The sequence below is a fragment of the Rattus rattus genome, chromosome 8 (assembly GCF_011064425.1).
Source record: "Rattus rattus isolate New Zealand chromosome 8, Rrattus_CSIRO_v1, whole genome shotgun sequence".
In the NCBI taxonomy this organism is placed as follows: Eukaryota; Metazoa; Chordata; class Mammalia; order Rodentia; family Muridae; genus Rattus; species Rattus rattus.
Window position 1 is genome coordinate 70,380,515 of NC_046161.1, and position 27,237 is coordinate 70,407,751.

Below are 27,237 nucleotides of genomic sequence, written 5' to 3' on the forward strand. Positions count from 1 at the left end.
AATGTCATCCACATCTGATTATTTGAAAGCAAAGAGCCACGTAGTTTCTGAAAACACTTGTCTGAGAAATGGCTCACATTGAGTTGCTCGTGCACTGTCACTCATGCACCGTTGCTCGTGCACCGTTGCTCGTGCACTGTTGCTCGTGCGCTGTTGCTCGTGCGCTGTTGCTCGTGCGCTGTTGCTCGTGCGCTGTTGCTCGTGCACAGTCTCACATGTTTAAGCACAGCGAAGTGCTGTTGTGTAGCTGGATCCTGAAAGGAGAGGAAACAGGGTTTTGGTGAAAAGCTACGACAATTGGGTGTCCAAACTTTTTTATGCATTAACCTTCCTTTTGGGACTTGAAATAATGCATATTTTTTGGTGTTCACAAAGGAAAATGCTGACTTTTTGGCCCAGAGCACATAAATCCTCAAGCTAGAACTTCGGACTATTTTTGACTTTTAAATGTACAAGTCAGGAAGTAGCATTTGGTGTTGACATATGAGATTTTTTTTTATGTCAGGTCTGTTTCTTGCTTCTGAAGTGTGCATTAGAAGCCTGAACCTTAGTGATCACTTAGGAATTGGTAATGTGGAGGCTCAGACATATATATATATATATATATATATATATATATATATACCTTATATTTATCTATTAACTGAAAGCATGGCTATATCACAATCCTTGCGTTATTGGACATTGGTATAGTAGTTTTATATTAATATACTAGAAACCATGGATTGTGGATGAAGAATGAAGAGATTCATTCAAGAAAAAGAAAAGCCGACAATGTTTCTGCAGTGAAGGGACAGGAGTATAAACGGAGTTGGACATGACATTATGTACATGTCGGAAGTGCTACATCAAGCTCGCTGGAGTGTACACTCAATATACACAAAGTTAGAAAGAAAATAGGTAACACTAAAAGAGATCATTTACAGAGTGGAATCTGTAAGTGAGAGGCTGAGTTAGATCAAAGTACTTCTGTCATTATTGTACTGCCAGAGGGAATTGTGAAAAAAGAGTAAACATTCACTACCAAAGCCCACTTGCCCTAAGTACCTGTCATATGTAATTATTACAGAGAAAACACAATTATGTACCAGTTATTATTACATTTTTATTGAATATTAAAATATATAGTATCATATATTATGTTAATATACAAACATAGACTATATAAATACATACTATATAATATGTGATATATAATATTAATATTATAATATATATTTATTATTATAGTCTGGAAATGCAAATACATACCAGAGTATCTTGTTCTTTTATCTTTTATTTCCTTAAAAATCAATTAAAACCATTAAATATTCTTTGAAAGTATTAATTGTGTCATACTAGTTTCTATTAATAAATTAACTGTTTTCTCCTTGTTGTGCACTTAAAACAAGAACTGATTTCTACTCTTACAAGAAATAGTACAAAGACTATCCGGCCTTGAGCAAACTCTATGTCAACATTTTCTGAGATTTTCTTGGGCTGTCCTCCTAGAAATACAAGAAGTGGGACAAGCGGGTTTTTCCTGGAATGTCTTGATGACATTGCTAAGAAGAAGTCAGTTTCCCAAGGAAAGGGTTCTTACCTGTCAGTGCTCTGTTCTCAGCTCACACCGCACCCCAGAGTGATGTTTCAGGTCAGAGAGGGAATGGTGTAAAGGGGTTTGGCAGAGCTTGTCCCTTAGTTCATGACAAATGTAAACTGGTCCTATCAGCCCCAATGTACAACTGGCCCTTCCTTTGTCTCATTCTAATCATGTGGAATAGCACATACCGGTTGCCTTCTGAGACCCTCAGTTTCCTCATCCATCAAATGGACATGTGTTATCAGCCACTTCACACGGTGCTCTGGAGCTTTCTCCATTGTGAGGTGTACGATCCCTGTAAAAAGTAACATAAGTATTTCTTAATATCATTGATATTTTCTCAGACTTGCCAAAATGGTCAATTTCCTTGTTACATATTTTTATTTGATTGCTTTTATTTTTATTTTAATATAACTATTATATTTTAATATGACTAGTGAAAGTATGATATAACCTATTTTACAGCAAGAGGAAAGAGTTTAAGAAATTTTATTTCGAAGTCCAATGTCTATCATATGAAAGCTTTAGTGATGACCACATTCAATCCTAAATGTAGATACATACATGCATGCGTGTACATAGAATGGCTGATACCCTCATATTGACATGTATATCGGCTGGCCAAAACCTAGAGAATTACTCATGGGTGCCAATTGTTTATCTCCTATGGTTATCATGGTATGAGATCATCTTTACTATATAGACACATGACAAATGGGAGTTCTCTGTTTGGGGACGGTAGTTCCACATGGACTAATAATTTACATGGTTGACCAGCATTTCTTGGTGAGATCTGGGCTTACTGAAAAGGATGCTATGATCCATCATTGATGTCGGGATTAGGAAAGAGAAGTAATAACACTGGTGGCTGCAGCCATCCACTAGAGAGAGCACCAGCTATGGTGAACCCAAAGAAAAACCAACTTACCAGAAAATGGCGATAGCTTTTTTAATAATATATTTTAAGTGTGTGTGTGTGTGTGTGTGTGTGTGTGTGTGTGTGTGTGTGTGTGTGTGTTGCATCTGTGCCCCCTGAGGCCAGAAAAGGGTATCAGATTCTCTAGGGCGGGAGTTACAGGCAGCTGTGAGTCAACAAACATGGGTACTGAGATCCAAACGCATGTACTCTGAAGAGGAGCTTTACCACTAAGCCGTCTCTCCTGGGCGGATGAGTATAGTTCTGTTATTTATCCTGTATGAACACATATTCAATCCAAAGTGAATAATTTTCAATATTAGCAATAGTATTTTAAATCTAACATGTAGATTTTAAAAGGATGCTAGTTTTTAGAGAACAAAAAGAATAGATTTTTTTCAAAAAATTTACATTGCCAAAATGTTAAGTGTGCCTTGAGACTTTAATAACTTCAATACCTAAATGCCTAAAATCTTAGACTGCATGGAATGCGCTGAAAACAAAATAGGAAGCTTTTAAATTTGTTTGCTATGCTTCCATTATGTAAACACACTTATATATTTTGGGGGGATTATGTCTAAGCACTACTTATGGACAAACCTTTCTTTAATTAGTACATCTGTATAGTTAATTAGTATTTCCACATGGTTTGAGCATCTGGTATTTTGTAAAATTAGCATGCCTAAGAATTTACCTACTGTTCTAGTAAAGAAGCAATACACTTATGATATATCTTGTCCTGTTTATAACTTTCTAGAAAGGACTATTAATATCAATTTTGCACAATCTGCAGAGCTCAAGCCAGTGAAAATCACAGTGAGGTCACGTGGTTTATTGATTAGTAGGAGAAAGAGTGGATGGAGGACAATAACAAGGTTTCAGCTGAATATTTTTGTTTAGTTTGCTTTGCTTTATTTGTATTTGGGGCCCTGGGAAAATTGCTTCTCTTTGGATTCCAATAGGTTACCTCTTAGCACGCAGGACACACGATTTAATAAATTTTGTTTCTACTTGAAGTTCTATGAGCACCGGGAGTTTTTGTCTAGTCACTGGAATCATGGTTTTAGTTAATAACTATTTCAAGTCAGAGGAAGAAGTGAGCAAACACATCAAGAATATGTTAGCTGTGGCCTTGTTCATTCTGTAGCCTCATTAATCTTACATTTATTTTAAACATAAGAAAGTTGTTTACTTGATGAATTGTATTACATATTTAGCTGTACACTCTGAGTGGGACCCAGTGACTTGTGAACACAAGTCATGAACTTGGGGGATTCTGATGTTACACTGCCACCACGTGGCTATTCATCTCAAGATGGACAGTGCTTCTGAGATGAAAAAACAAGTACTTTGTTTTTATTATAGTATCAGAAAAGTTTGATGTGTACCACACACACACACACACACACACACACACACACACACACACACACACACACACCACACCCTTGTACAATCCACCCATCAAGAACCTGTCCTAAGTGAAGCTTTGTGTTTGATGAGAGACAGACAATCTCCTAATGCTGGCCATCTTCCCGAAGTGCATTATTTTCAACTACACATGATCATAAGAATTTAGTCATAAAGTCTACACATATCCCCTCTATTTATAATAATCAGTAGAGCAAATAATGCTCTTCTTCTTGGTTTGCTCTCTATTCGTCCTCCCGTTTGCTATACAAACCACAAGACATTCCTGCAGTAACTTTGGAGAAGTAAAAGAGTGTAATATTTGTTGTTTCTATTCTTAAACACACATATATGTTTTCAAGATATATATTACACAAATATGAATACATATGAGGTATGATGTAATGTTTTAATATGTGTATACATATTGCGATTACATGTTTTCTTTTACTTTCTGCTATAAGTCATCCTGTGTGGTTTAGAGAGCCCTGAGCTTAACAATTCACCAGCTACCTCCTGAGCGCTGAACTTACAGACAGGAGCCTCCACCCATAGCCTAACACTGTAATCTCTAAATCACAACTGCTCCCCAGCTCCGAAAAAAAGAAAAAAAATAAATCACAACTGCCCATTGAGAAGCTTTTTATTTAGACAGAAGATATAATTGAGAATTATTTAGATAGTACAAATAATTGAGAATTAAGAGCTTTCCAGTGACATTTAAACAGTTTCCAAAATCATGTTACTCTTCTTAAAAAGTTTTTAAAGGTATTTGAGTTCATTATAGATTTATTTATTTATTTATTTATGCATAAATTGTGCCAGTGCAAGTTTCTGTATACCATGTCTGTGCAGGTGCTGACAGAGTTCAGAGTGTGTCTTGAGACTCCAACAGCTGGAGTTACAACCCGTGAGCCACCTCACATGGGTGTTTGCAACCAAATCTGGGTCCTCTGAAGAGGCAGTAAACTTCTTAACCACTGAGCGCCCCAATTTTATTTCTTTTATTTTCATTTATGTGTATGTGAGTGTGTCTGTATGCCATGTACTACAGAAGCTGCAGGAGCTGCAGGAGCGAGCTCCTGATCTCCCGGAGCTGGAGTTACAGGTAGTAACGAATTGCTCAATGTGGGTTTCTTGGCACGATGGGTCTTTTGGGTCTTCTGAAGAATAAGAAGCACATTTAGCCACTGAGCCATTTGTCCGGCCCCAATTACGTTTATTTATGGGAAGCAGTTCATCTACTGTGGTACACATGTGCGGGTCAGAGAACAAATTTTTGGATTTTTTTCCCATCTACCATGTGGGACTAGGGTTCAACATCAGAGTGGTGGCAAATGCCTTTACCAGATGAGCCATCTCAGTGACCTCGAATATTTAAGGGAGTTTGTTTTGTTTTGACTTGAGTTTTGAGACGAAGTCTCACTATGCAACCTTGCTACCCCGAAACTTGCTATATTGTCCAGTTTGGCCTAAAAATCACAGAGATCCACCTGCCTCTGCCTTCAGAGTGCTAGGGTTAAAGATGTGTGCCAGTATGCCCAGCATGGGACCCAATTATGTATTATTTCTTTTCATGGGTAATACAAAGAGTAGACTCTGTTTAAAATTGCTTTCTTAGACTCTGTGGTTTAAAGTTTCCTGGGAGCTGTGTCCAGAGCTAACCTGATTACTAGAGAAGAGGCGAGCAACCCTCTCCAGTTTAGTCACCCAGATTATGTCTGCCTTTCCTAGAACATCGTGTAGGTCATCCTTGCAGTCTTAGACTCCTAGGATACAAGTCTGTGTGAAATAATGTTAAGTGGAAATTCAGGTGTTTTGTTTGATATCATCCTCATGTATTTATTAATATCTTACCCTGACTCACCAGTTCGCACAAAACTGTTTTGTTTTCTGTTATCTGCACTGAGCACTGTGAGTCACTGAGAATAAGAAAACAGGATTAAAGTGAGAGAGATTATATGCGGGCTGTGAATGTAATTCCATTGCTAGAGTGACCTACTTACATGTCAGAATTTTTGAGTTCAGTTTCCAGCATCAGATAAAATCAGGTGGGTGGTCCTTGCTTGTAATCCCAGCACTCGAGGGTTAAAGGGAATAGGAGCCAAAGGTTAGGGCCTCGTGCAGCTACAAACAGAGCTTAAAAGCAGCCTGCTTTCATGAAACTCGGAAATAAAAATCGCGAATAACCACACTCTGCATGCTTACCAATATTGTTAACGTGTTGGTGTATGTACCAATAAGATACATACATGATACCACATTAAGAAAGTGGTATCACGACTCTGTATAGTGCACATCATTTCAACAGCAACTTCATTCCCCTAATTAAGTTTCTATAGCATTTATCATTCAATTTTATAGAAACAATTTAAATTATTTATATGGCATTTTAATTGTTTTATAAATTTCCTTCTTCAAAACATGATAACATTTCCGCAGAGGTATGTATATATTTATTTGATTTTAATCTTCTAATTATCTACACATGATATGTAAAATATTTCAAGACAGGATATCCTTGATAAAGAATTTCTTGGTGGCCCCTCTCTGGTTGTGGCAGGTAGGAGTTCTGGCCCCATAAGAACCTGAGCGCAGGCACTCAGAACTTGGCTGCAGCGCTCAGGAGAGTGAGGCTTGTATCTCCCTTGGGCAGCACAGTGGAGCTGGCCCTGGAGGTACAGGCGCAGGGAATGAGAGCTGGAGGGCTGCTGCTGCCCCTTGCCGCCTGTGGCATTGACGAACTGGTAGGGCAGTGCTGGGGAGCGCCCCCTGGTGATGCAGTTGGTGAGCTGGCGGGTCGGTCAGTTGAGCTACCTCCCAGGCTCAGATCCAGGGCTTTGCGTTGAGTCTCCCCAATATCTACCCCATCTGTGCTGTGCTGGAGGGTACGGAAGAGCCAGACCTGCAGATTCAAAGCTGCAGGATCTCCACGACATAAGGCAACTACAGGTTATCCTAGAAGAATCCCCCGAGGATCCAGTATAGCGCGTGTAGCAGAAGCCAGAGGCCTCGAAACAGACCGATGACTCATTGCAATGAACATTCATTCGCAAGTAAAGATGTGTGGACAAAAGGTTATACTGGGAGACACACTGTGACACACGACTGTGACACACGACTGTGACATTTTTATCCTATCTTGGTTCTTTTTGTTTGTTTGTTTGTTTGTTGTTTATTTTGTTATGGGGGAAGGTTACAAGGGTGGATATGAACATTGGGGAGATGACTGAGACTGTGCTGCGTGATGTGAAATTCACAAAGAATCGATAAAAAGTTAAGAAAAGTAATTTTTAGCATATTGTATATTGATAATAATTGTTCATCATAAAATTACAATTTAAATTCCCACTAATGGGAATTTTTGTTGACTTTCAGATCCTAAAATCTTACCTTTTAAAATTATGCATTTATTTACTCGTTTATTTAATATTTAGTGTGTGTGTGTGTGTGTGTGAGATCTCTCTAGGGAAAGCCTCATAGAGTATCCCCTGAGAGTGAATCATCCACAGGCTGGTCAGATGCTGCCTTACACCCACCATACTAGAAGCTTTGGCTTTTTTGTTGTCTTGCCCTCTATTGAGTTCTCCTTTCTAAAACCACTCTCCTTGAAGTGTGGAAGAGCCATGGTGTTTGGAGCAGAAGGTTTAAGGTCCAGCTTGTGTTTGGACAACACAGCATGTGTGGCTATGTGGTGTTGGATATGATACCTAACAGTAACCATCTGGAGGGCTATGAATCAGCACAAAATGGCTTACATCAATGGAGTCCGTTATATAGGATTCCCCGTAGACTGCCACTTCGTGTGTGTTTTCTATAAATACCATCTTCATGTCAGAGACCTTCACCTCTACTTACAAGAGCCTGCTGTGCGTCTAGTCTGTAGACTTACGTGTCTAACCCCATGAAGCTGGTGTGCTTCTGTGTCTATATGTGGTCCATATGCGCCTGAGTACCTGAAGGCCGTTGCCTGCCCAGCACCCTGTGTGATGGTAAATAATTTATCTTACCTGCCCTTACACCTTACAAGCTCTTTACCTATTCAACCTCAAATCTTCCCACGACGCTCTGCCTTTCTGGGTATCAGTGTTTGGTCCTCACACCTGGTTAGCGTCTTGGCGTTACAGAATACAGTACATCTCTAAAATTAAAACAGGTGCATGCCCAAGATGGATAGGAAGGAAGTGAATAAGGGGTCCAGCTTCAGAAAGTCACAGGCACACTTCAGAGCTTTAGCATTAGAGAAGCGCTTTAACTACTTTTGTGGAAGGACTTGCCCCTAGAATGTTAAAGGGACCATAAGCAATTCTAGTGGGCACTCAGTACTCAAGTCTATTGAAACTTCTGTCTCTTTTTTGGAGGATGGATTAAATCCCAATAAATAGGTTGGCTGGAAAGTGTAATGGGTGAAGAATTGATTAAGTATTTCTGTAGCCCTTATTATCAAGTTAGTTGTCCAGAGAAATTGCCCACCTAAATCCCTTTTTATATTATTGAGAGCTGAGGCCCAGGACTTTCCTTGCTGTCTTGGTTCGTATATCTTTCCTAGTATCAGCACATAAACTCTCTGTCCTCTGCATCCCAAGCGCACACACCGAGTATATGCAAATTTGCAGTTTCCAGAGGCTGTGGATACAGGCAGAGCGGGTGTTCTCTGGGTAGAGAGAATTCTCCACCAGACCATGCACTTACACAAGAAACCTGAGGTTTCTCCCTGTGAAGTGGGGAGGGTATGGGAACATCTTTGCACGAGTGAGAGTTGTGAGTAAACACACAAAACGTTACAACTGCTGTATATCAGTTAGCATGGAGCAGGGAATGTGATCTACTGTAGGTGAGGGATCCCTTGCCTCTTAAATACCTCTTAATTCCAGAGTCTTTGTGTCAAATATTGTTCCCACAAAAGTCTGGTGAATTAGCAGGTAAATGGGTCCCACAAAACCCACTACAGATACAAGCCTCATGTCTAAAACTTAGACCCAACTCTCCGTCTTCGGTGACTGTGATTCTGAGCTGTAGTGTTGGAATGCTCTAAAGGTCAATGCAGAAATTAGAGAATCTGTAGAACCAGAGATGAACTAGCTGTTCTCCAAGCTCTGAGCATGCCAGCTGTACACTTACAGGGGATAAACAGACAAAAGCCATACCTTTTAAATCTTGATGTAAAACTGGCCCAGCTGCAAAGACTTTTAGTGCAGATTTTGTTGGTGTAAGAGACAAACTTAGAAAAGGAATCGGTTCTCCAGGGATGATTCTAGCAACAAGTGAGAGGTGACTTCACATAGCATATAGCATGTCCAGACTGCTTTCTGTGTCTTCACAACAGGTAAAATGGAAAGGAGTGATTCATACCCCATACGCGCACATGCCTTAGCTGTCCTGCTTTATGTTTCAGATGGGAATTAACGTGGTGGACTCGGCTGTATCTGGATTAGGTGGCTGCCCTTATGCAAAAGGTGCTTCTGGGAATGTAGCCACTGAGGACTTGATATATATGCTTAATGGCATGGGGCTCAATACAGTAAGTTCTTTACAATGTATCCTCAAACCCCATGCTTTCTTCTCATGTTCAGACAGGAATGCGTTCTCCCACTTGAAAAACAGCTGAAGTCAAAGTTTCATTACACATTTGCTATTGGCTATGTTGTCCAGGAGGAAACCAGAATGAAAGGGTTGCAGGGACTTTGCCCATCATTACTGCTGTGGCGACCTTGCTAATCGTGTTCTCATTCCATGTTGTAAAGCTTTGTGAACGCTGAAGTATGTCTTCACATGTTATCTGCTTTGGTTTTGCTTATTTATTATGCAAGAGCTCGTGTCTTCACGATTATAATGCTTTGACTTTGCAGTTTTGCTTATGGCGTGAATCCCCAGAGACGACGAGATGGTCCTCAGTCAGGTTGGCCTGGGGCTCCTGACACCTTGAAAATGGTCAACGAAGGGCGAGGTTAATTAAACCTAACATGTAAGACCCGGAGTCTCAAAGAACCTTTTGCCAAGTATCTGAAAATATAAGTCTTGCCTGTACTGACGGCAACTAACACTGAGCTTTCTTTATGATTAGTAACAAAATCTATAAGCACAGAGGATATTCCATTAAACTAGGAAAGGTAAGAGAACTATTCTGAGATGGTTGGATACCCAAACCATAGTTAGTTTACATCAGTTAGTTTACAAAAGAAATTGGCCTCTCTCTCCTCCTGCCTCTCAGATCTCACTGTGATTACACCAACGCCCCCATGGCATCTAACTTCTCTGTAATCCCACTTTCTTTTTCACGGCTTTCACGTGGCTCTGAGTGGTCTTTTACATCATGCCCCACTTCATCTAGACAGTAAGAGAAAGCCAACCGCGTCCCACCTAGAGTCTCTCTGTACCCCAGGCAAAGCTGCAAGGATTTCGGTGCTTCCTTGGATTCTGTATTTTTATAATGGATTCTGTATTTCCCTAGAGCATGATCCTGTTTATTCTTTTGTCTCCCTGTGCAGCCAAGATGCAATTGTAACTCATTCCTACTCAGTGTCTGTAACAATCAGATGCTTAGGAAGTATTTACTGAGCTTTTACCTGGCATCGAAGACTAAACAGCTGTTGTCTAAAAACAACAGAATATAGTGTTTATCTGCTCTTTCATTGTTTTAGAAGGCAGCGGCTTAAAAGGAAGAGAGATTGAACCTTTCTTGAACCTTAGATGATTGAGTTACGCTTAATTAACAGCCAGTGTTCAGCATGTTATGTAACTTTAGATTTCAATGCCAAATTCTAGAAAATCAAATGCCACCCTGAGAATTTCTCAGGTTGTGGTGCACTGTGGTCACTATGAGTCCCAGGCCCAGTTAGTTACCAAGTTCGAGCACTTATAGGCCCTGTCTCTGCGAGTGAATGATCGTCTCCTACACTAAACGCGTTGGAGTCCATCCCCACTGCAGGGCTGTCTGTACTGCAAGGCCACCGTACCATGCCTCTACTTCAGGGCCTACCAGAGAGCTTTTATTTCCTCCTCCCCAAACTCCACATGTACTGTGCAACTCTTTTTAGGCCTTTTGTATTGTTTTTCGTTACCTGCAGTGCTCCTCATAGCCTCTCATTAGAGTTACCACATAAAACATGAATTGAGTTGTACGGCCCACAGCCTCTTCCCCAGCACATTCTCTCCACACTTTCCTCATGAGTGCCTTGGTCTTTTTAAACACTTGGGCATACCTTGCTCCAAGGCACGAGTATAGTTCAGAAATTTGTATTCATGAGCCTGTAATTGCCCACGAACACGTAAGCTTCATGGAGCTAAATGGATCACAATCTGTGTGAAACCTCACAACATATGATGTTGCTTTCTAGACATCTGATAAATGATTTAAGATTAAATACATAATAATTCTATAGTCATATCAGTTATTAAATGAAATAGAAAAAGACCAAAACAAAATTCTTTCTTGAGATAATATTAGAATATTGTCTATACATAATTGTTAGAAATGGAATTTGTACAATGTTTAGAGGAACATTAATGACAAAACTATTCCATCGAACCCTTACTGGATTTAATTCAGAAATGTAAGACATAATGAAAAGGTAACATTGGGTTAAGAATTTAAATTTAAATGTAGACTCAGATGTTCCATGACAAAACCAAATTTCTCAAACCAAAAAGAGGGCTGCTACCCTGCCCATATTGTGAAAGAAAAATGTTTAAAAGAATTGTTTTACAAAATGTTTCTTTGGCCATTATTAAAAAGATAACAAAGAACGTTCCAAAATATGTCTAGAGAGAAAAATTAAGGTAAACAGGTTATAAAAAGCTTTATGAAATTTTATTCTTGTCCATTTTAGGAGGAAATCAGATTTTGAAAACTATTTAAAACAGCTACTAGCAATTTACTAGCAGAGAGTAATTTTACTTGCTAGTCCTCACAGCTTCCAGTTCATAGTGAAGTAAGATGTAAAGGCGTGAGAGATGTTGTGAGGACAAATCTATAGTGGGCATTCCCACAATGCGCCTCTCACGTCACAAGTGTGCTATGCAAAACACTCTTATTACTCCAAGGCCTATGGGTGAGGAACATGCCCTTTTCTTGGCCTTCAGATTAACTATGGTCTTTCCTTCATGGATTTTCCTAAGCCTCTGTTGCTAAGATACTTCCTTTCAGACAGTAACAACCATCAGGCACAGTAGGTGCTATTGTTTACTAAATACTGTTCATGTTCTCTGCCTTACCGGTCCCCACTTCATATTGAGTCACAATTCTGAGTCTGTGTATGGTTAAAAAAAAAAGGCATTCATTGTTGTTGAAAAGCTACAAAAAATAAAATGGTATTTTTTATCCCCACTAGGTCTACACTGCAGTGCCCCAAGATATCTGCTAGATATCATGCCAGAAGCACACATTCTAATTCCATGGCGGCCCAGACTAGCCGCCCAACACTCCCTTACACTTAAATATGTACATAAAAGAACACACCACACAATAACCTTTAATCCAATTGATAAGATTTAATTGTCCAGCTAAACATACAAAGCCCAGTACACATCCATCCCTTAAGAACTTTAATAACAACCTGTAAATGTGCAGAGAGGAATCTTAACTCAGCTTCCATTTTCTCTCCACCCTGACTACTCTCCCTATCCCTCTTGTTTCTCCTCTTCCGTTCCAGTTCCAGTCTCCTCCTCCGTTCCAGTTTCCTCCTCTTCCTTCAAACTTCTCTCCCGCCCATCCTTCCTTCTCATCCAGTGACAGGCCTCCTTCTATCCTGTACCTGCCTCACCTGTATTTTACAGATTCAATGGGGAGAAGGTTCTGGTGAAGTCACCTGAGTCCTGAGTATGTGTTTAGGCAGCCATCCTTGGGGCAATGAAATTAGCATCAAAATACAGATAACTCCAGGGCAAACCACAACAATTCATCTTTCCCGGAGAATCCTTATAAACTTACCCAGTTTGTTTCTTTATATATAATAAAGATATCATTCTTCCCAATTCAGTTTCTAACTGTAAACGTCTCCAATCCATGCTGTATGTTCTCTCTTTCTTCAAGTTCTACGATTATCCTTCTTAAACATTAGATACGTTTGCAAATTGTACTATTACTCAGAGGTGTCTTCTGCATATCATATTTTCATGGAGTGGAGAAATCTAAAACACTGCCTGCATTGTTCATGGAAATAAATGCACAACAGTGTTTCCTAATTTTAAAGAGTTAAGCAACTACTAGTGAAATAAAAATATTTGCTTCATCCTTTTCTTTTTTTTCTTTTTCTTTTCTTGACTCTCATCCCCACCCCACCTGGTGTCTTTTCTTTTCTTTTGCAGGGTGTGGATCTCCACAAAGTGATGGAAGCTGGGGACTTTATTTGCAAGGCAGTGAATAAAACCACAAACTCTAAGGTTGCCCGAGCCTCCTTCAAAGCTCGTCTTGAATGAGTTTATGGTTTGAGAAAGAGAAGAGCCATTCTAGCCCCAGTTCATCACAGCATCATCAGTGCCAACTCATTCTGAAGTGGAAGTAAATAAAAAAGAGCTGGGAAAGGAGATATGCTTTGGAAAGATTATCAGTGGGTAGACCATGAATTCGGTGGAAGGCAAGACGAGGCATTTGCTCAACTGCAAGCTGGGAATTAACACCGGTGCACGTCCTTCTGGGGGTGGACAAGGCCTGCTCATTTGCTCTTACAGAAATCATTATATTTTTTAGCTTAGTAGAGCTGAAAATTGACTTCAGATTTCTCTAAGTATCAAGTGCTGTGTTAATGCCTCCTCAAGCCACCTTACCGCAGGGTACACATTGTTAGTGGTTTATGAGCCTCGACACAATGCAGAGTGTGTGGCCCTGAAGTTGTGTGTTTTTCCTCTGGATCCCTGCTCTCCAATTGCCAAGTTTGTTAAGTTATGGACCAAGAGCCAAAGTTTCATCTGACCCAACATAATTTTTAGCAATAGAACTTTTATATTTCAAGTGCGTCTAACATCTGTTAACTATTTCAATGACTTTACTGTGCTCCAAGTTGCTGTGGTCAATGGCAAGACGCCACATCCTGAAAGCACACCGTACCTCCCATGTTTGTTCCATGCGTTCAGTTTGCTGTGTTTTACATTTAATCAGTTGTAGAAAAAAGAGTCCGCAATGTTATTTAAATATGGAGAAACTCTATGGTGTGATTTTTATTCTGGTGTCTGAGGGACAGTAATGATAGGAGGCTGATGTAGACACTCTTGTCTATTTCCATAATATTTAGGTTACTTTTGAATTGCCCAAGGAAATACTATTGTGATTTTAAGAATTTTAATATAATTTTAACTGATGAAAAGTCTGTTTTCCTTGACTTACTATTCTCTCTATCTGTTTGTTTTTATTTGATTTTAGAATATTTATTTTGAAGTGGAATGACAGAAATATTATCTTTTGTGCCAGAAAGCATTGTAAGGGATAATGAAAATTAATACATTAAAGATCAAGGCCTGGGGCTATGGCTCAGTGGTCGAGAGCACTGGCCATCCTTCTAGAGGGCATAGACTTGATTCCAAGCGCCCATATGATGATTCAATAGCATTTATAACTCCAGTTTCAGGGAATCTAATAGCTTCTTCTGGCCTCTTCTTGACTAGTCAGGCAGGAAGGACACAGGCATATGTGCAGGTAAATCATCCATTAACACAAAATAGCATAGACATCCTAGAAAATAGTAAAAATATTGAAATGAAAATATTCTAGACAATAAGGATATTGATTAGAAGTACAATATCGTTAGAGGTATATGGTAGGAAAAATTGGAATGGAAACATACAGTTTGACAAAGGAACCTAAATTTCCATAGAAGAATCCGACTTGTCAGCTTGTAATGGGTTCTTCAGGAGGGTCTGTTACCGCATGCTTTCCTCTAGCGCACTGAAAGCAGTACTGTGCTTGGGGGCTCAGGTTGGAACATGAATGGCACAGAGGCAGTAAAGTGGCATTTGATTGTGGAGCTGCCTTAGTACCCCCTCCCTGATCACCTCTCTTGACTTGTGTGCTGCCAGGCATCGAAATCAAAGGTTCTTTTTCCTCCATTTTCTGAGGAAATTGATTTTTCCCTATCAGAGATGTGGAGTGTTCAGTTTTGAGATATTTGGGAAAACATCTGTTTATGCAGACTACTTGTAAAAACAGTGACCAGCATTTTCGTTTGGAAATGAAACTCAAAGTTCTTCCACAGACGGAGCAAATAGAAACCTCAGATATAGTGCTGTACAGTTGCATGGTGCCTACCTCCGCGTATCAGCTAACTTTCATGACTACCTTCATATTATCTACTTACACTTGACACAAGCTAGTTTATGTTTCTCTCTCTCTCTCTCTCTCTCTCTCTCTCTCTCTCTCTCTCTCTCTCTCTCTCTCTCCTCCCTATGCTGTCTTAATTTCTTAAGAAGAATTTTCTCAACTGCCCGGGAAACCTTGCAGTCACTGCAGGACCCATTGGAAAAAAACAAAGACAAAAAACTCACCCATATGTATTTTGATACCAAATTTTGCCCTGATTTTACCTAGAAAGGCTTAAGAACGGCAAGGCAAATACAACGTTTGATGAAATGTGTATGAAAATAATCTTTCTTCTCATCTGCCCTTAAGGATATTCTGCATCCTGGAACTTGTACATTTTATTCTAGAGATGTGTTGCCAACTGTCATAGAGTTAGGAGTTTTGGTAAATTGTCAATCACTCTACCTAGGATGTGTAAGCACCCGGGTTTGATCTCCCAGACCAACGAACCAACAAGCAGAAATAATTTTGCATTCTGAAATTTAAAAAAAAATGTAAATCTTAACTTCATGAACTCAGAGCAAACCAATTTAGTCTGTTAATTTTCTAGTAAATTCAATGTTCTCTTTACATTTTTAGCATTTTATTTACTGTAAAATTTAATAAAGACTTTCTTAGCTGTATGTAGATGGCTCTTAATTTCCACAAAGAAATGCCCTTAAGTTTGATAATTTTTCATACTATATCTTCTAAATGAGGACTTCCCAATGTGAGTCAAAGGATTCAGCATTGAGTAAATAATTCATACCTGCTGTTCCTATCATAGTTGTAAATATGTAAAGACTGGAGAGTCAGAGCAAACAGATGCAGGTTAAAATAATGGACAAGGAAGATCTCAGTAAATACCCTCTATCTTTTTGCTCTCATGGACTAGAAGATATGGATTTTGTGCTTGAATGGGGTGGGCTCCAAACTAAAGAGGGAGAATGGGGAAGAATAACATAAGAAGCACAGAAAACAGGCAGGAGAGGGGCTGGTCTAAGGGAGAGGAAAGAAAAAGAAGAGAAAGACAAAACTATCTAGTTTTTGCCAACGAATACCTATAGACACACATATTATACTATGATGGGCCACATCAGTTAGGATATTTTAAACCGTATGCAAGCTGACAAAAACCCAAAACAATAAATTTTAAAACTCACTTATCTGACACATTTTCAGAAGTTGCTTTTCCACCAGCGTTTAACTCAGTGGGTCACTCATGCTACAAGGACCCTTCCCGCCCTAAGGGATAGTTCACCTTCAGACAGTGGGTCCTAAGAACGCAAGCTCATTGCAACTCAGCTCGTTCCACACAGCTCGCAGTATGTGCAGGGCCTTTCCCTGCGACTTTTTATTATCAAAGTACAGTATACACTTACACCCTTCCAAACTTCCTCTCCTGTTTCATTGAGCAGTGTATCCTTGCAAGCCCTTTCCAAAGACGTTTATTTCATCAGCCTAGACCAGGAGGGTAGACTAAATAGAGCATCTGGGAGCAATCAGTAAGGAAATTCCCATGGAAATATATGCCATAGTGAGAAAGGAGAGAGGTGAGTTTATAATCCCAAGGAAGAAGCCTGTGTCTAACAACTCCGAGACAGGAGGAAAGGGGAATCATTTTTTTATTTTACTTTCATGGTATAGTCTTTAATATAGACATATTATAATCTTGATCAAGTTCATTATTTTTGCCAGTTAAATAATTAAAAGTTAGGGAGGAAATATTACCAGGGAGCAGGAGGGAAATTCTCAAACACAGCAGACAGCAGCAGACAAAATCAGCCAGAATAAAGGCTTTTAATAGGGGCAAGGAAACACAGATACCCCAAGTGCACAGACAAATGGGTCTCAGCGAAGCACAGAAGGTACATAGGAAGCCAAAGTCAGGTCTGACCTTGAGGGCTGGGGTTTATTGGGTCTTTGCGGTGGTCTTCTTGACCTAAATTAGGGTTGGTCAGTTTGAACAAAGACAGGCAAGCTGATATATATGGTAACTCTTTAAGATCACGGTGTGGAGGATGCGTGACGTCATCAGAGCTGCGTCAGGCTTAACTTGTTCAACTGATGGTCTCCTGAAGCTATTTCAAGTAAATCCACGTTCATCTATCTGTTCTCACTCCATTTTCATCGCACAGCCGGTGACACATCGCCACTTGCTTTAAGAACTTTCTGTTTGTATTACATAGCACCCCCATACCTGTTGTTCCTGGCTCAGGCTTCCTCACTTCCACTGCTGTTTGGCTTCCTCGTCTCCTGTGTCTTTAACTTCAGACTTAAATCACACAGTTGCCTCCATTTGCCGTACTTAGCACGGATTCAGGCCCAGCAGGACTGTGGTACCAGCTTCTTTGTGAGGCATGCAGACCCACCATGTCACAGCTCACAATTTAACAAGACCCTTACTTGCCTGTTCTGCTTGTTTCAGATTTTTGGCCTGTCTAATAAACACCAGAAGCCTTGGGTTGAAATACTTTATAGCAGTTTCCACTTTCCTCCTCAGGCATCATCCCCTACCCTATGTCTTCGCCATGCCCCTCAAACAGGATGGCTGAGAGCCATCCGATGTAAACAGGGAACAAAGTTGAGGAGGAGATTGGAAAGGGAACTTCCTGAAATAGCTGCAGCAGACCATCAGCAGAACAAGTTAAGCCTGATGCAGCTCTGATGGTGTCATGAATTCCCCACACAGTGACCTTGAAGGGCTACCATTCTTCATGATCAGACACCAGCTGGCACGATTTTCCTACTGCCTGTAGGACCCTGTGCCTCTGGACTGGTTCAACAAATTCAAAGCTAGAAAGACCAGAAGCTCTTAGTTTGTATGGACTTCATTTAATAAAGGAAACACTGTTAGAACTATGCAAGTTACCCATACGAGGTCATGTAGCCCTGCCTTTTCCTTTTGTTCTTTCAGAACCAGAACACAGTGAAGTCTGGCATGTTTCCAAGCCCACCCCACCCCCACTGCTATATTTCTCCTGTAGTAAACTATCTCCTTCCTTGTAATATCCATGTGTCTCTGTTCTGTTCATTGTAAAGAGACTCAAGAACCTGGAAACTGAAGTGGCTGCCCTCCAGATGCAAAAAGCAATTCTTTCTTTTTGAAAAACTTTTATTGGTTCTTTGTGAATTTCACATCATGCACCTCAATCCCACTTGTCTACCCCTCCTCTTGTACCTGCCCTCTACCCTTGCAAACTACCCCTAAACAGAGAAAAAAAAATCTCACCGTCGAAGCGTTGGTGTGTCACTGTGTCTCAGTTTGTCCACACTTCTTGGTTTGCAAATATTTATTGCAATGACTTGTTGGTCTCATATGAGGCCCCTGGCTTCTGCTACTCTATCAATGCTAGAACCTCTCTGGGACTCCTCTTGGATATCCTGTGATTGCCCTGTGTCATGGGATCCTGTAATTTTTGGATCTTTAGAACCAGCCACTTCATGCCTTCCAACAGTTCATCAATGGGGTAGATAAGGGGGTGGGCTAATCCAAAACACTGGTTTGGGGCCTTAGGGGATCTTTCAAGCATAATAATTAAAACTGAAAACATATAGGGTTGGCGAACATCCCTTCCCAATCTTTAGGCTGCTGTTTTGTCCTGTTGACAGCGTCCTTTGCTTACAGAAGCTTTTCAGCCTCAGAGAGGATGTGCCTATCCCGACAGAGAATTTATGTGCAGGGTAGAAGATGCCTAGAGGGGCCTCCATCCTCTCAGAGGACAAGGGAGGTGGGGACGGGGTAGGATTTTTGGAGGGGGTTCCTAAGAGGAGGGGCGGTGAGCAGGCTGTGAAGTGAATAAATAAAAATAAAATAAAACGTTTGTACTCTCACAAATAGTAAAGAAAGATTTTTCTTTCTCAAAATGTAACAACAACAACAACACCCTTGAAAATATGATGTTAACCATTACAATATCAGTCGATATTTGTGTCTTTAGACATTTTGAAAGTTTTGTCTTTGCTGTAAAATTTAATAAATGATTTCTTTTAACCCGCACTAGGTCCGGCACCGCAGTGCTCCAAGACATTTGTTAGATATCTTCATCCCAGTCAGAAAAGTGTCTCACCCGCTCTGCTCCATTCTATATTGCACTGCCAGTGGCTCCTCTCTGAGCCTGGCAACAATCTCTCTACCCATCTAGTTCCCAAGGCAGGTTGCCACCATGCCAGACCTACACATCCCAATTCCCTGGTGACCCAGCGTCTCCAGCCACCACACACTCTCTTGAATTCAATTAGATTGCCACATGAAAGAACACACAACACAATAACCTCTGATCCAATTGATAAGATATAATTGCCTGCCTAGAAAGATATAGTTGATATAGATACACAAAACCTATACACATCCATCCCTTAAAAATATTCATAACAACCTGTAAATGTGCAGAGAGGAATCTTAACATTGCCTCCATGTTCTCTTAGCTGCCTCTCCTCTCTCCCCCTCTCCAGTCTCCTCCTCCTCTCTAAAACTTTTCTCCCACCCATTGTCCCTTCTCATCCAATGACAGGCCTCCTTCTGTCTTGTACCTTCATAATGACATCACCCTACATTTTGTAGTTTTGTTTTCTGAGATTCTGGTATAAGCCATGGTTCACACTACTGAAGAGCAGGGTTTTTAACCCTGGTATCCTCTCTGTTTGTAATGCTTGCCCTGGGCATGACTGGTTCCTTATAATTAAGAGTTCAGTATCAACAATGCAGTTTAAGGTAAACATTCAGACTCACCTAAACTCGGCTGGCAGGAGAAGTCTTGCGGTCTGTAAGCTTCTGCTCATAAACATAGTGGGCATGCCACCTGCCAGTCATCCATTCATCTGGGTACAAATTACGGAGCCTTGTTGAATCCTAAGCTTATGGAGCCTTGTTGAATCCTAAGCTTGCGTGTGTAGTCAGAGTGAAACCCCTAAACAGATTTAAGCACATATACAGTGGGTGACAGGGGACCCATGGTTTCATGTCAAGGTTGTCTTGGTTCAAGTATTCAACTTGCCTGAATCTCATTCTTTATGCTGGGATTGGGCACTCTCCAGCCCCTTACCGGAAGAAGGCAGGTCCCAGAGAAGGCCTAACCCAGGCCTTCTATATTTTTCTAACAAATTTTAGCTCAAAGAAAAGTAAGAAATGACTTTAATTCAAACACTTAGGAAGCCAAGGAAGGCAACCATCTCATTAAAGCTAGCTTTGAAATAGATGTACTGTCTAGATTTCCTGAGAATGTTTTTTAAGGACATATTTTTTAAGATTTATATTTTAGATAATTATTTTTAGATCATATTTCTAGAGAATATCTTTTTGAGAAAACACTTGCTAAAGTCTTTAAAATATAGGATGCATAGTTGAAACAAGAATGTATATATTTGTGCACTGAAGGAGTTGTTAATAAATGTCGGCATTGGGCTGGAGAGATGGCTCTGTGGTTAAGAGCAGTGGCTGCTTTTCCAGAGTTTCTGAGTTCAGTTTCCAGCAACCGCAGGGTGGCTCACAACCATCTGTTATGGGAGCTGATGACTTCTTCTGGTGTTCATGAAGAGGGTTTATTCATATACATAAATTATATATATATATATATATAGAGAGAGAGAGAGAGAGAGAGATAAATAAATAAATATCAGCATCTAGGGATGGAGTTCAGTGGTTAAGCTCTTGCCTAGAATTCACTGGTTCTGTCCCTAGCACAGAAAATAGAACAAAGCCCAGGAAAGTAAATAATATAAGGAATGCTAGAGAAAATAAAAAAATTTAAGAGAAACATTTGCACTTTTATGGTTCACTTGCATAGTACCTGCGTGGCCCAAGTTCTTAAAATTGTTAATTGTTCAGCATGAAACGAGTGAAAGTAACTGCTGGGCTTGGTAGCACAAAATTCTCCTGAAGAGCGTGAGGAGAGAGCCGCACCTAGCGATTAAGTAGCTTCCTCTTCATGCTACCAAACTTGGGGTTCGACTTCTGTACTGAGAGAAGCCAGTGCAGCAACTGATCCTCAAGAAATCAATGAAAAACAACGAAATTGCTAAGAAGGGCAGAAGAAAGGATTTATTCAATATAGCCAAACTGGGAAAAGAAACAAAGAAATCTGTTGACCTTCTAGTCTACATTTCAGATGCTGAAGTGAGACTGAGGCTTAAATCAGAAGTCTAGGGAAATGTGCACTAAGTGATACTGGTCAAGGTGTGGTTTGACCCATTATTGTTAGGTATTTAATCCCATCCTCCCGAGTGGGCTGAGAAGGTACCAGAACTGTGTAAAATTGTTTTCCTAGAGACTGGTTTTTCCTCTGGTCAGTGCCCCTTACTTCTTCCAGGCTAAACTTCCTCAGAAAATTCCAGTTTCTTCTGGTCCATTGTTGGAACTGTCTAATAGTCAGATTGAGACATACAAGTCTCTCTTTAGGATGTCTTCATTTCTGCAGGCCAGTTAAAACCAAACTCTGTAATCTTTCTTTCCATTAACAAGGAACTTGACCTGAAACATTTATTCAAACACCTACTATGTGTATTATTAAGGAAAAGGCAGGCTTTCATGACATCTGTTATCAATGTGGTTAATAACTTGGCTTCCAGACCTTATCAGTTCAACATTCCTCTAACATTTTCAGTTATGTGTATTTTGGAATTAAGTTTCTCGGTTACTGATATACAGACAAATTTATTATGTGGTCCCACTCCAAACTGCATGACAGATTTAACTAGGGAGAATGGGGAGGGAGCAGGTTAAAACACATATATTTGTATGTTAGCTCCAATATTTGGTTTCAGTCTGTCTGGAATGAAGCTTCAAGCATCAGGCTTTGGAACGCCATCTACTAGGGAGTGCTCATGCTCAGCTTTAGTAGAAAGTCTCCTTTCTCTGGGCAGTGATGTGACCTGGAGCAGGAAACATAAGCAGCAAGGTCTGCACTTTCCAGGTGCTTCCCTCAGAAGAACTGGCTGACCTTGGAATCAGCTCAGAGGAGCCAAACTTTGGATGGGTGTTTATTCCCTCCACAGACTAAGCAAAGTAATAGATTCCATATGGTAGAGTATAAAGTAGTTTAGCACTCGACTGCATAAAAATCCTATTACTGTCTATCAACAGATAAGTGGATAATTACATATATGTGTGTATATGTATGCATATTTACATATAGCGTGCAGCTTTATAAAATGAATTTAAAAACAGTAGGGAAATGGATAGATCAATATTAATCAAGATCACACAATCTGAGCAGAGAAAAGGAAACCACACACATTCTTTCTCATATGTTGCACCTAGCATACACACACACACACACACACACACACACACACACACACACACACACACAAACACACATATAGTGTACACCTGAGACATGAAGAAACGAGAATAAGAAAGTCTGTATGGAAGGATGAAGAGGATTGAGTATAGCTCATGGACTCATGGTTTGAAGGGGACTTAGATTTAATTGTTTTTCTAGCTCTAATTGTGCCATAGACAATATTATTATTGATTTTGGTGGTAGATAATTGCAGAAACACATTATACACAGTGTAAAGTTTGATGTGAAGTTCCAGAGTTACCATTCCAGGTTTCTGTTCTAATATATAGATGTGCATTTCGTTGTATAAACTATGAATCTGGTTAACTTTAGTGTGTGATGTTTTTATTTACCAGTATTTATAATAAATTTTACAAGTATTTTTAAAAAGCTTATTAGTGAAAATAAAAACACAATAACATTCATCAATAGTAGGTGATTTTAATACTCTACTTTAACCAATGGTCAGGTTATCTGAACAAAAATAAACAGAAACATCAGAATTTAGTGACATACACGAAAGGAACTTAATAGTTATCTACAGAATATTCTAACAAAATACCAACTAATATACATTCGACCTAGCAGCCCACAGATTCTTTTCCAAAACATACCTCAGACTGCGGCATAAAAAAATTATAAGAAGTTCATAAAAATGGAAATAAAATACATCCCATCTGATCATAATGCAATGAAACTTAAAATTGAAAGCAAATAAATTTCTAATAAACCCATACACATACACCATACATACATAAACCCATACACAAACCCATAGAGATTAAACAACTCTTTATAGAACAATGAATGGGTTAAAGAAAGAAATTAAATGTAGAAATAAACTAAAGTAAAAACACAATATCACAAAACCTCAGAGACACATTAAAAGCAGTCTTATGAGGGGAGTGTTGAGCTGTCTGTGCCTAAATGAGAAAATAAAAGAGTGCAGATACATGGCTAAACGATGTAACTCAAAAATCTGGAGGTAAACCAACAACAAATAAACAACAATAACAAAAAATGATCAAAATACAAAGGAAGGCAAAACAAAATCAAATCCAGTAGATGGCAATAAATAATAAAAATCAGAGCATAAATTATCATACCAGACACAAACAATAAAAGAAGCAATGAATCTAAGAACTGGTTCTTTGAGAAGTTAATGCTCTTAGTACAGTTAAGCAAAAGAAGGAAAGGGAAAGAAAAGAAAGGAAGGAAGGAAGAAAATAAAAGGAAAGAAAAGTAAAAAGAAAACAGATGATACAAATTAACAAAAATGGAAATTAACAGGGAAATTATCGCAGCTGATACCAAAGAAATATGGAATTATAAGGGAATATTTAAAAACTTGTATTCCATTTGGTTGGAGAAATTGTAAAGAAATGGATGAATTTCTATATTCATCTAAACCAAAAGTTAAACCAGAAATGGGATCAACAAACAAAACACAGTCCTAACAAATGCAGAGTCAAACAGTAATAAAAGGCAATCCAACTAAAAATACTCCAGACTTGATGGATTTCTAGCAATAACCTATTTTTTCACATTTTCTATATAAAATATATGAATATAATTTTATGTAAATATAGTATTCATATTTTCAAAGAAAACCCACGTACAGTACTTCTTAATTTACTAAAAAATTAAAGCAAAAGAGAGTACTTCCAATCTCCTTTTATGCAGCCAGTATTAGTTTACTACCAAAACCAGGTAAAGAAACAACAAGAGCAAAATTCCCTGATGAACATAGATATTTTGAAGGCCTCAATAAAATACTTAGAAATGGAATACAGAAATAAACAAAAAGATTACCTATTATGATCAAGTTGGCTTTACCCTTAAAAATTGAGAATGGGTCAACATAACAAGTCAATGTGTGTAGTAAATAAAATAAATGGACTGAAAGACAAATTTGCATAATCATCTCAGCAGATGATACAGAAAACATTGAAAAAAAGAAACCAGTATGCCTTCACAATAAAAATCCTGAAGACGGAAGTAGGACTGGATGTACCAAGCATCAATAAGATAATACTCTGTTTGACAAACCCATAGCCAACATCCTCCTGTATGTACAAAACCTTAAGGGAACCACATTAAAATAAGAAACACTAAAAGGTTGTGCACTATTCCTACTCATTTTGAATGCTAGCTGGAGAGAGAGGAAAAAAAACATTAGAAGGAAAATAAAAGGATAAAAATAGGAAATAAAGAGTCAAACCAGGGTTGGGGATTTAGCTCAGTGGTAGAGCGCTTGCCTAGCAAGCGCAAGGCCCTGGGTTCGGTCCCCAGCTCCGAAAAAAAGAAAAAAAAAAGAGTCAAACCATCCCTATTTGTAGATGGTATGACATTATATGAAAGATATCGCAAAATTCCATCAGGAAACGTCTAGAAATGATCAACAATTTCAGCAGAGTGGCTACTCACCAGCAACAACTTACAAAAGTCAGCAGCCTGACACACTGAAAATGAGATCGTAATCACACTCTCATTTACCACAGCTTCAAAGACAATAAAATAACGAGGAATAAATGCAACCAAGGGGCCAAAAAACCTCTACAGGTTAAAAGTTAAAGCCTATGAAGAAAGAGATTGAGAAGATACCAGAAAAACACTAAGATCTCACAAAATCATGGCTTGGTAGAAATAATATAAAAATTACCTCTACCCAAAGACCTTTATAGACTCAATTCATTCTCGATAAAAATCCCCAAAACATTTCTCATGGAAACAAACAAACAAACAAAAAAATCCTACAATTCATGTGGAACCACAATAGCTCTTGGATTAGCCAAAGCAACATTGAGTAAGTAAATAAGTAAAGCTGGAGTAATAAATGTAATAGATTTCATGATACTTTACAGAGCCATGGCAAGAAAACCAGTATGGTACTGGCACAGATAAATCAATGAAACAAATTAAAAGATCTTAACAAGGATACACAGACATTTATCAGATAATTGACAAAGAGACCAAATATACACAATACAATAAATACAGCATCTTCGACAAATGGTTCTGGGAAAGTGGAATGTTCAGAAGTAGAAGGATAACATTAGATCCATATCTGTCTCTGCAAAAATCATTATGTCCTGGTCGATTAGAAGATCTCAATGGAAAACCTGAAAATGCTGAATCAGCCTGAAGAAGGACTTCGACTAAGACTCAAATTGCCCAGAAATTTAGATTAGACAAGCTGGACCTCACAGAGCTGAGAAGTATTTTTTAGTGCTAAGGAAAGAATCAACTTAGTGAAGAGAAAGCCCACAGAGTGGGAAAGAATTTTTGCCAGTTATGCACTTGACAGAGAATTATGAAAATATTGAATGTATGATGAACTCAAAAGAAGTGTCAAGAAAAAAATCCATCCAAATTATAGACTGTGTATGGTTCTGAACACAGATTTCTCAGTGGAAGAAATAAAAATGACTAAGAAATACCTCAAGAATATCGAGGCAAAGTTTAGAACAGAGGCTGAAGGAACGCCCATTCAGAGCCTGCCCTACATGTGGCCCATACATATACAGCCACCAAACTAGATAAGAAGGATGAAGCAAAGAAGTGCAGGCTGACAGGAACCGGATATAGATCTCTCCTGAGAGACATAGCCAGAATACAGCAAATACATAGGCGAATGCCAGCAGCAAACCAGGGAACTGAGAAGGAGACCCCTGTTGAAGGAATCAGAGAAAGGACTGAAAGAGCTTGAAGGGGCTTGAGACCCCATATGAACAACAATGCCAACCAATCAGAGCTTCCAGGGACTAAGCCACTACCCAAAGACTATACTTGGACTGACCCGGGGCTCCAACCTCATAGGTAGCAATGAATAGCTTAGTAAGAGCACCAGTGGAAGGGGAAGCCCTTGGCCCTGCCAAGACTGAACCCTCAGAGAACGGGATTGTTGGGGGGAGGATGGGGAGGGGAACACCCATATAGAAGGGGAGGGGGAGGGTTAGGGGGATGTTTGCTTGGAAACTGGAAAAGGTAATAACAATTGAAATGTAAATAAGAAATACCCAATTTAATAAAAATGGAGGGAAAAAAAGAAATACCTCAAATATGGCTCGTAATCTCGAGCAATTAGGAAAATGCAAATCAAAATATCACAAAATGTGATATTTTTCCTTCCCTTGTTAGAACAGTTAAGATAACACAGCAAATGATACAAAATATTGACAAGGAGGTGAGGAAGGGAACTTCAGTCACTATTAGTAGAATTGAAAATGGATATGGCCACTCTGGAAATCAGTATGGTGACTTCAGAAAGCTAAAAGTAAATCTACCATATGATCCGTATACCACTTCTTGATATGCCCAAGGGACACAGTGTTTTACTTCACTGGTTCATACCCCACTGTATTATTAGTCTATTTACAATAACTAGAAACTGAAGACCACCCAAATGTCCTTCAAGTGATGGATGAATTAGGATGATGTGGAACATACACACGGTAGCATGCAGGTCAGTGTCTTATGGTCAGAAGAGTCCAAAAGACTTCCAATACAATACAGACTGCTTCTGTTGACCTTGGTTTTGTTTCAGAGGTTGAAGGTAATTCTCTGTTGCAGAAGACACCATGGATTTCAGACACAGGGCATGAGGGATTCAAGTTGGACCTGACCTAGAAACCTCTTCCTTGAGTACGAGTTTCTACAGTACACACAGAAGATGCTGTGAGAGCTGCCAAGGGAGGGAAGCGACCAATAGTTCTAGTGAACTGGGGCTCGGATGACTCATAGCATGATAAACACGGAAAGATGGCTATAAATATGC

The 27,237-nt window shown here is 39.4% G+C and overlaps 1 protein-coding gene across 2 annotated transcripts in view; it reads left to right on the forward strand.

The window, feature by feature from the left end:
* Positions 1–15,379, forward strand: part of Hmgcll1 (3-hydroxymethyl-3-methylglutaryl-CoA lyase like 1) — a 120,016-nt gene extending 104,637 nt beyond the window's left edge. Inside the window, exons 8-9 of one of the 2 annotated variants that reach the window (XM_032909351.1) lie at positions 9,304–9,429; positions 13,215–15,379. In XM_032909351.1, the coding sequence (XP_032765242.1) occupies positions 9,304–9,429; positions 13,215–13,325 (237 nt within the window). In that variant the 3' untranslated portion in view covers positions 13,326–15,379. The remainder of the gene's footprint in view (positions 1–9,303; positions 9,430–13,214) is intronic. The other variant, XM_032909353.1, reaches the window with a different exon arrangement.
* Positions 15,380–27,237: the final 11,858 nt, after the last annotated feature.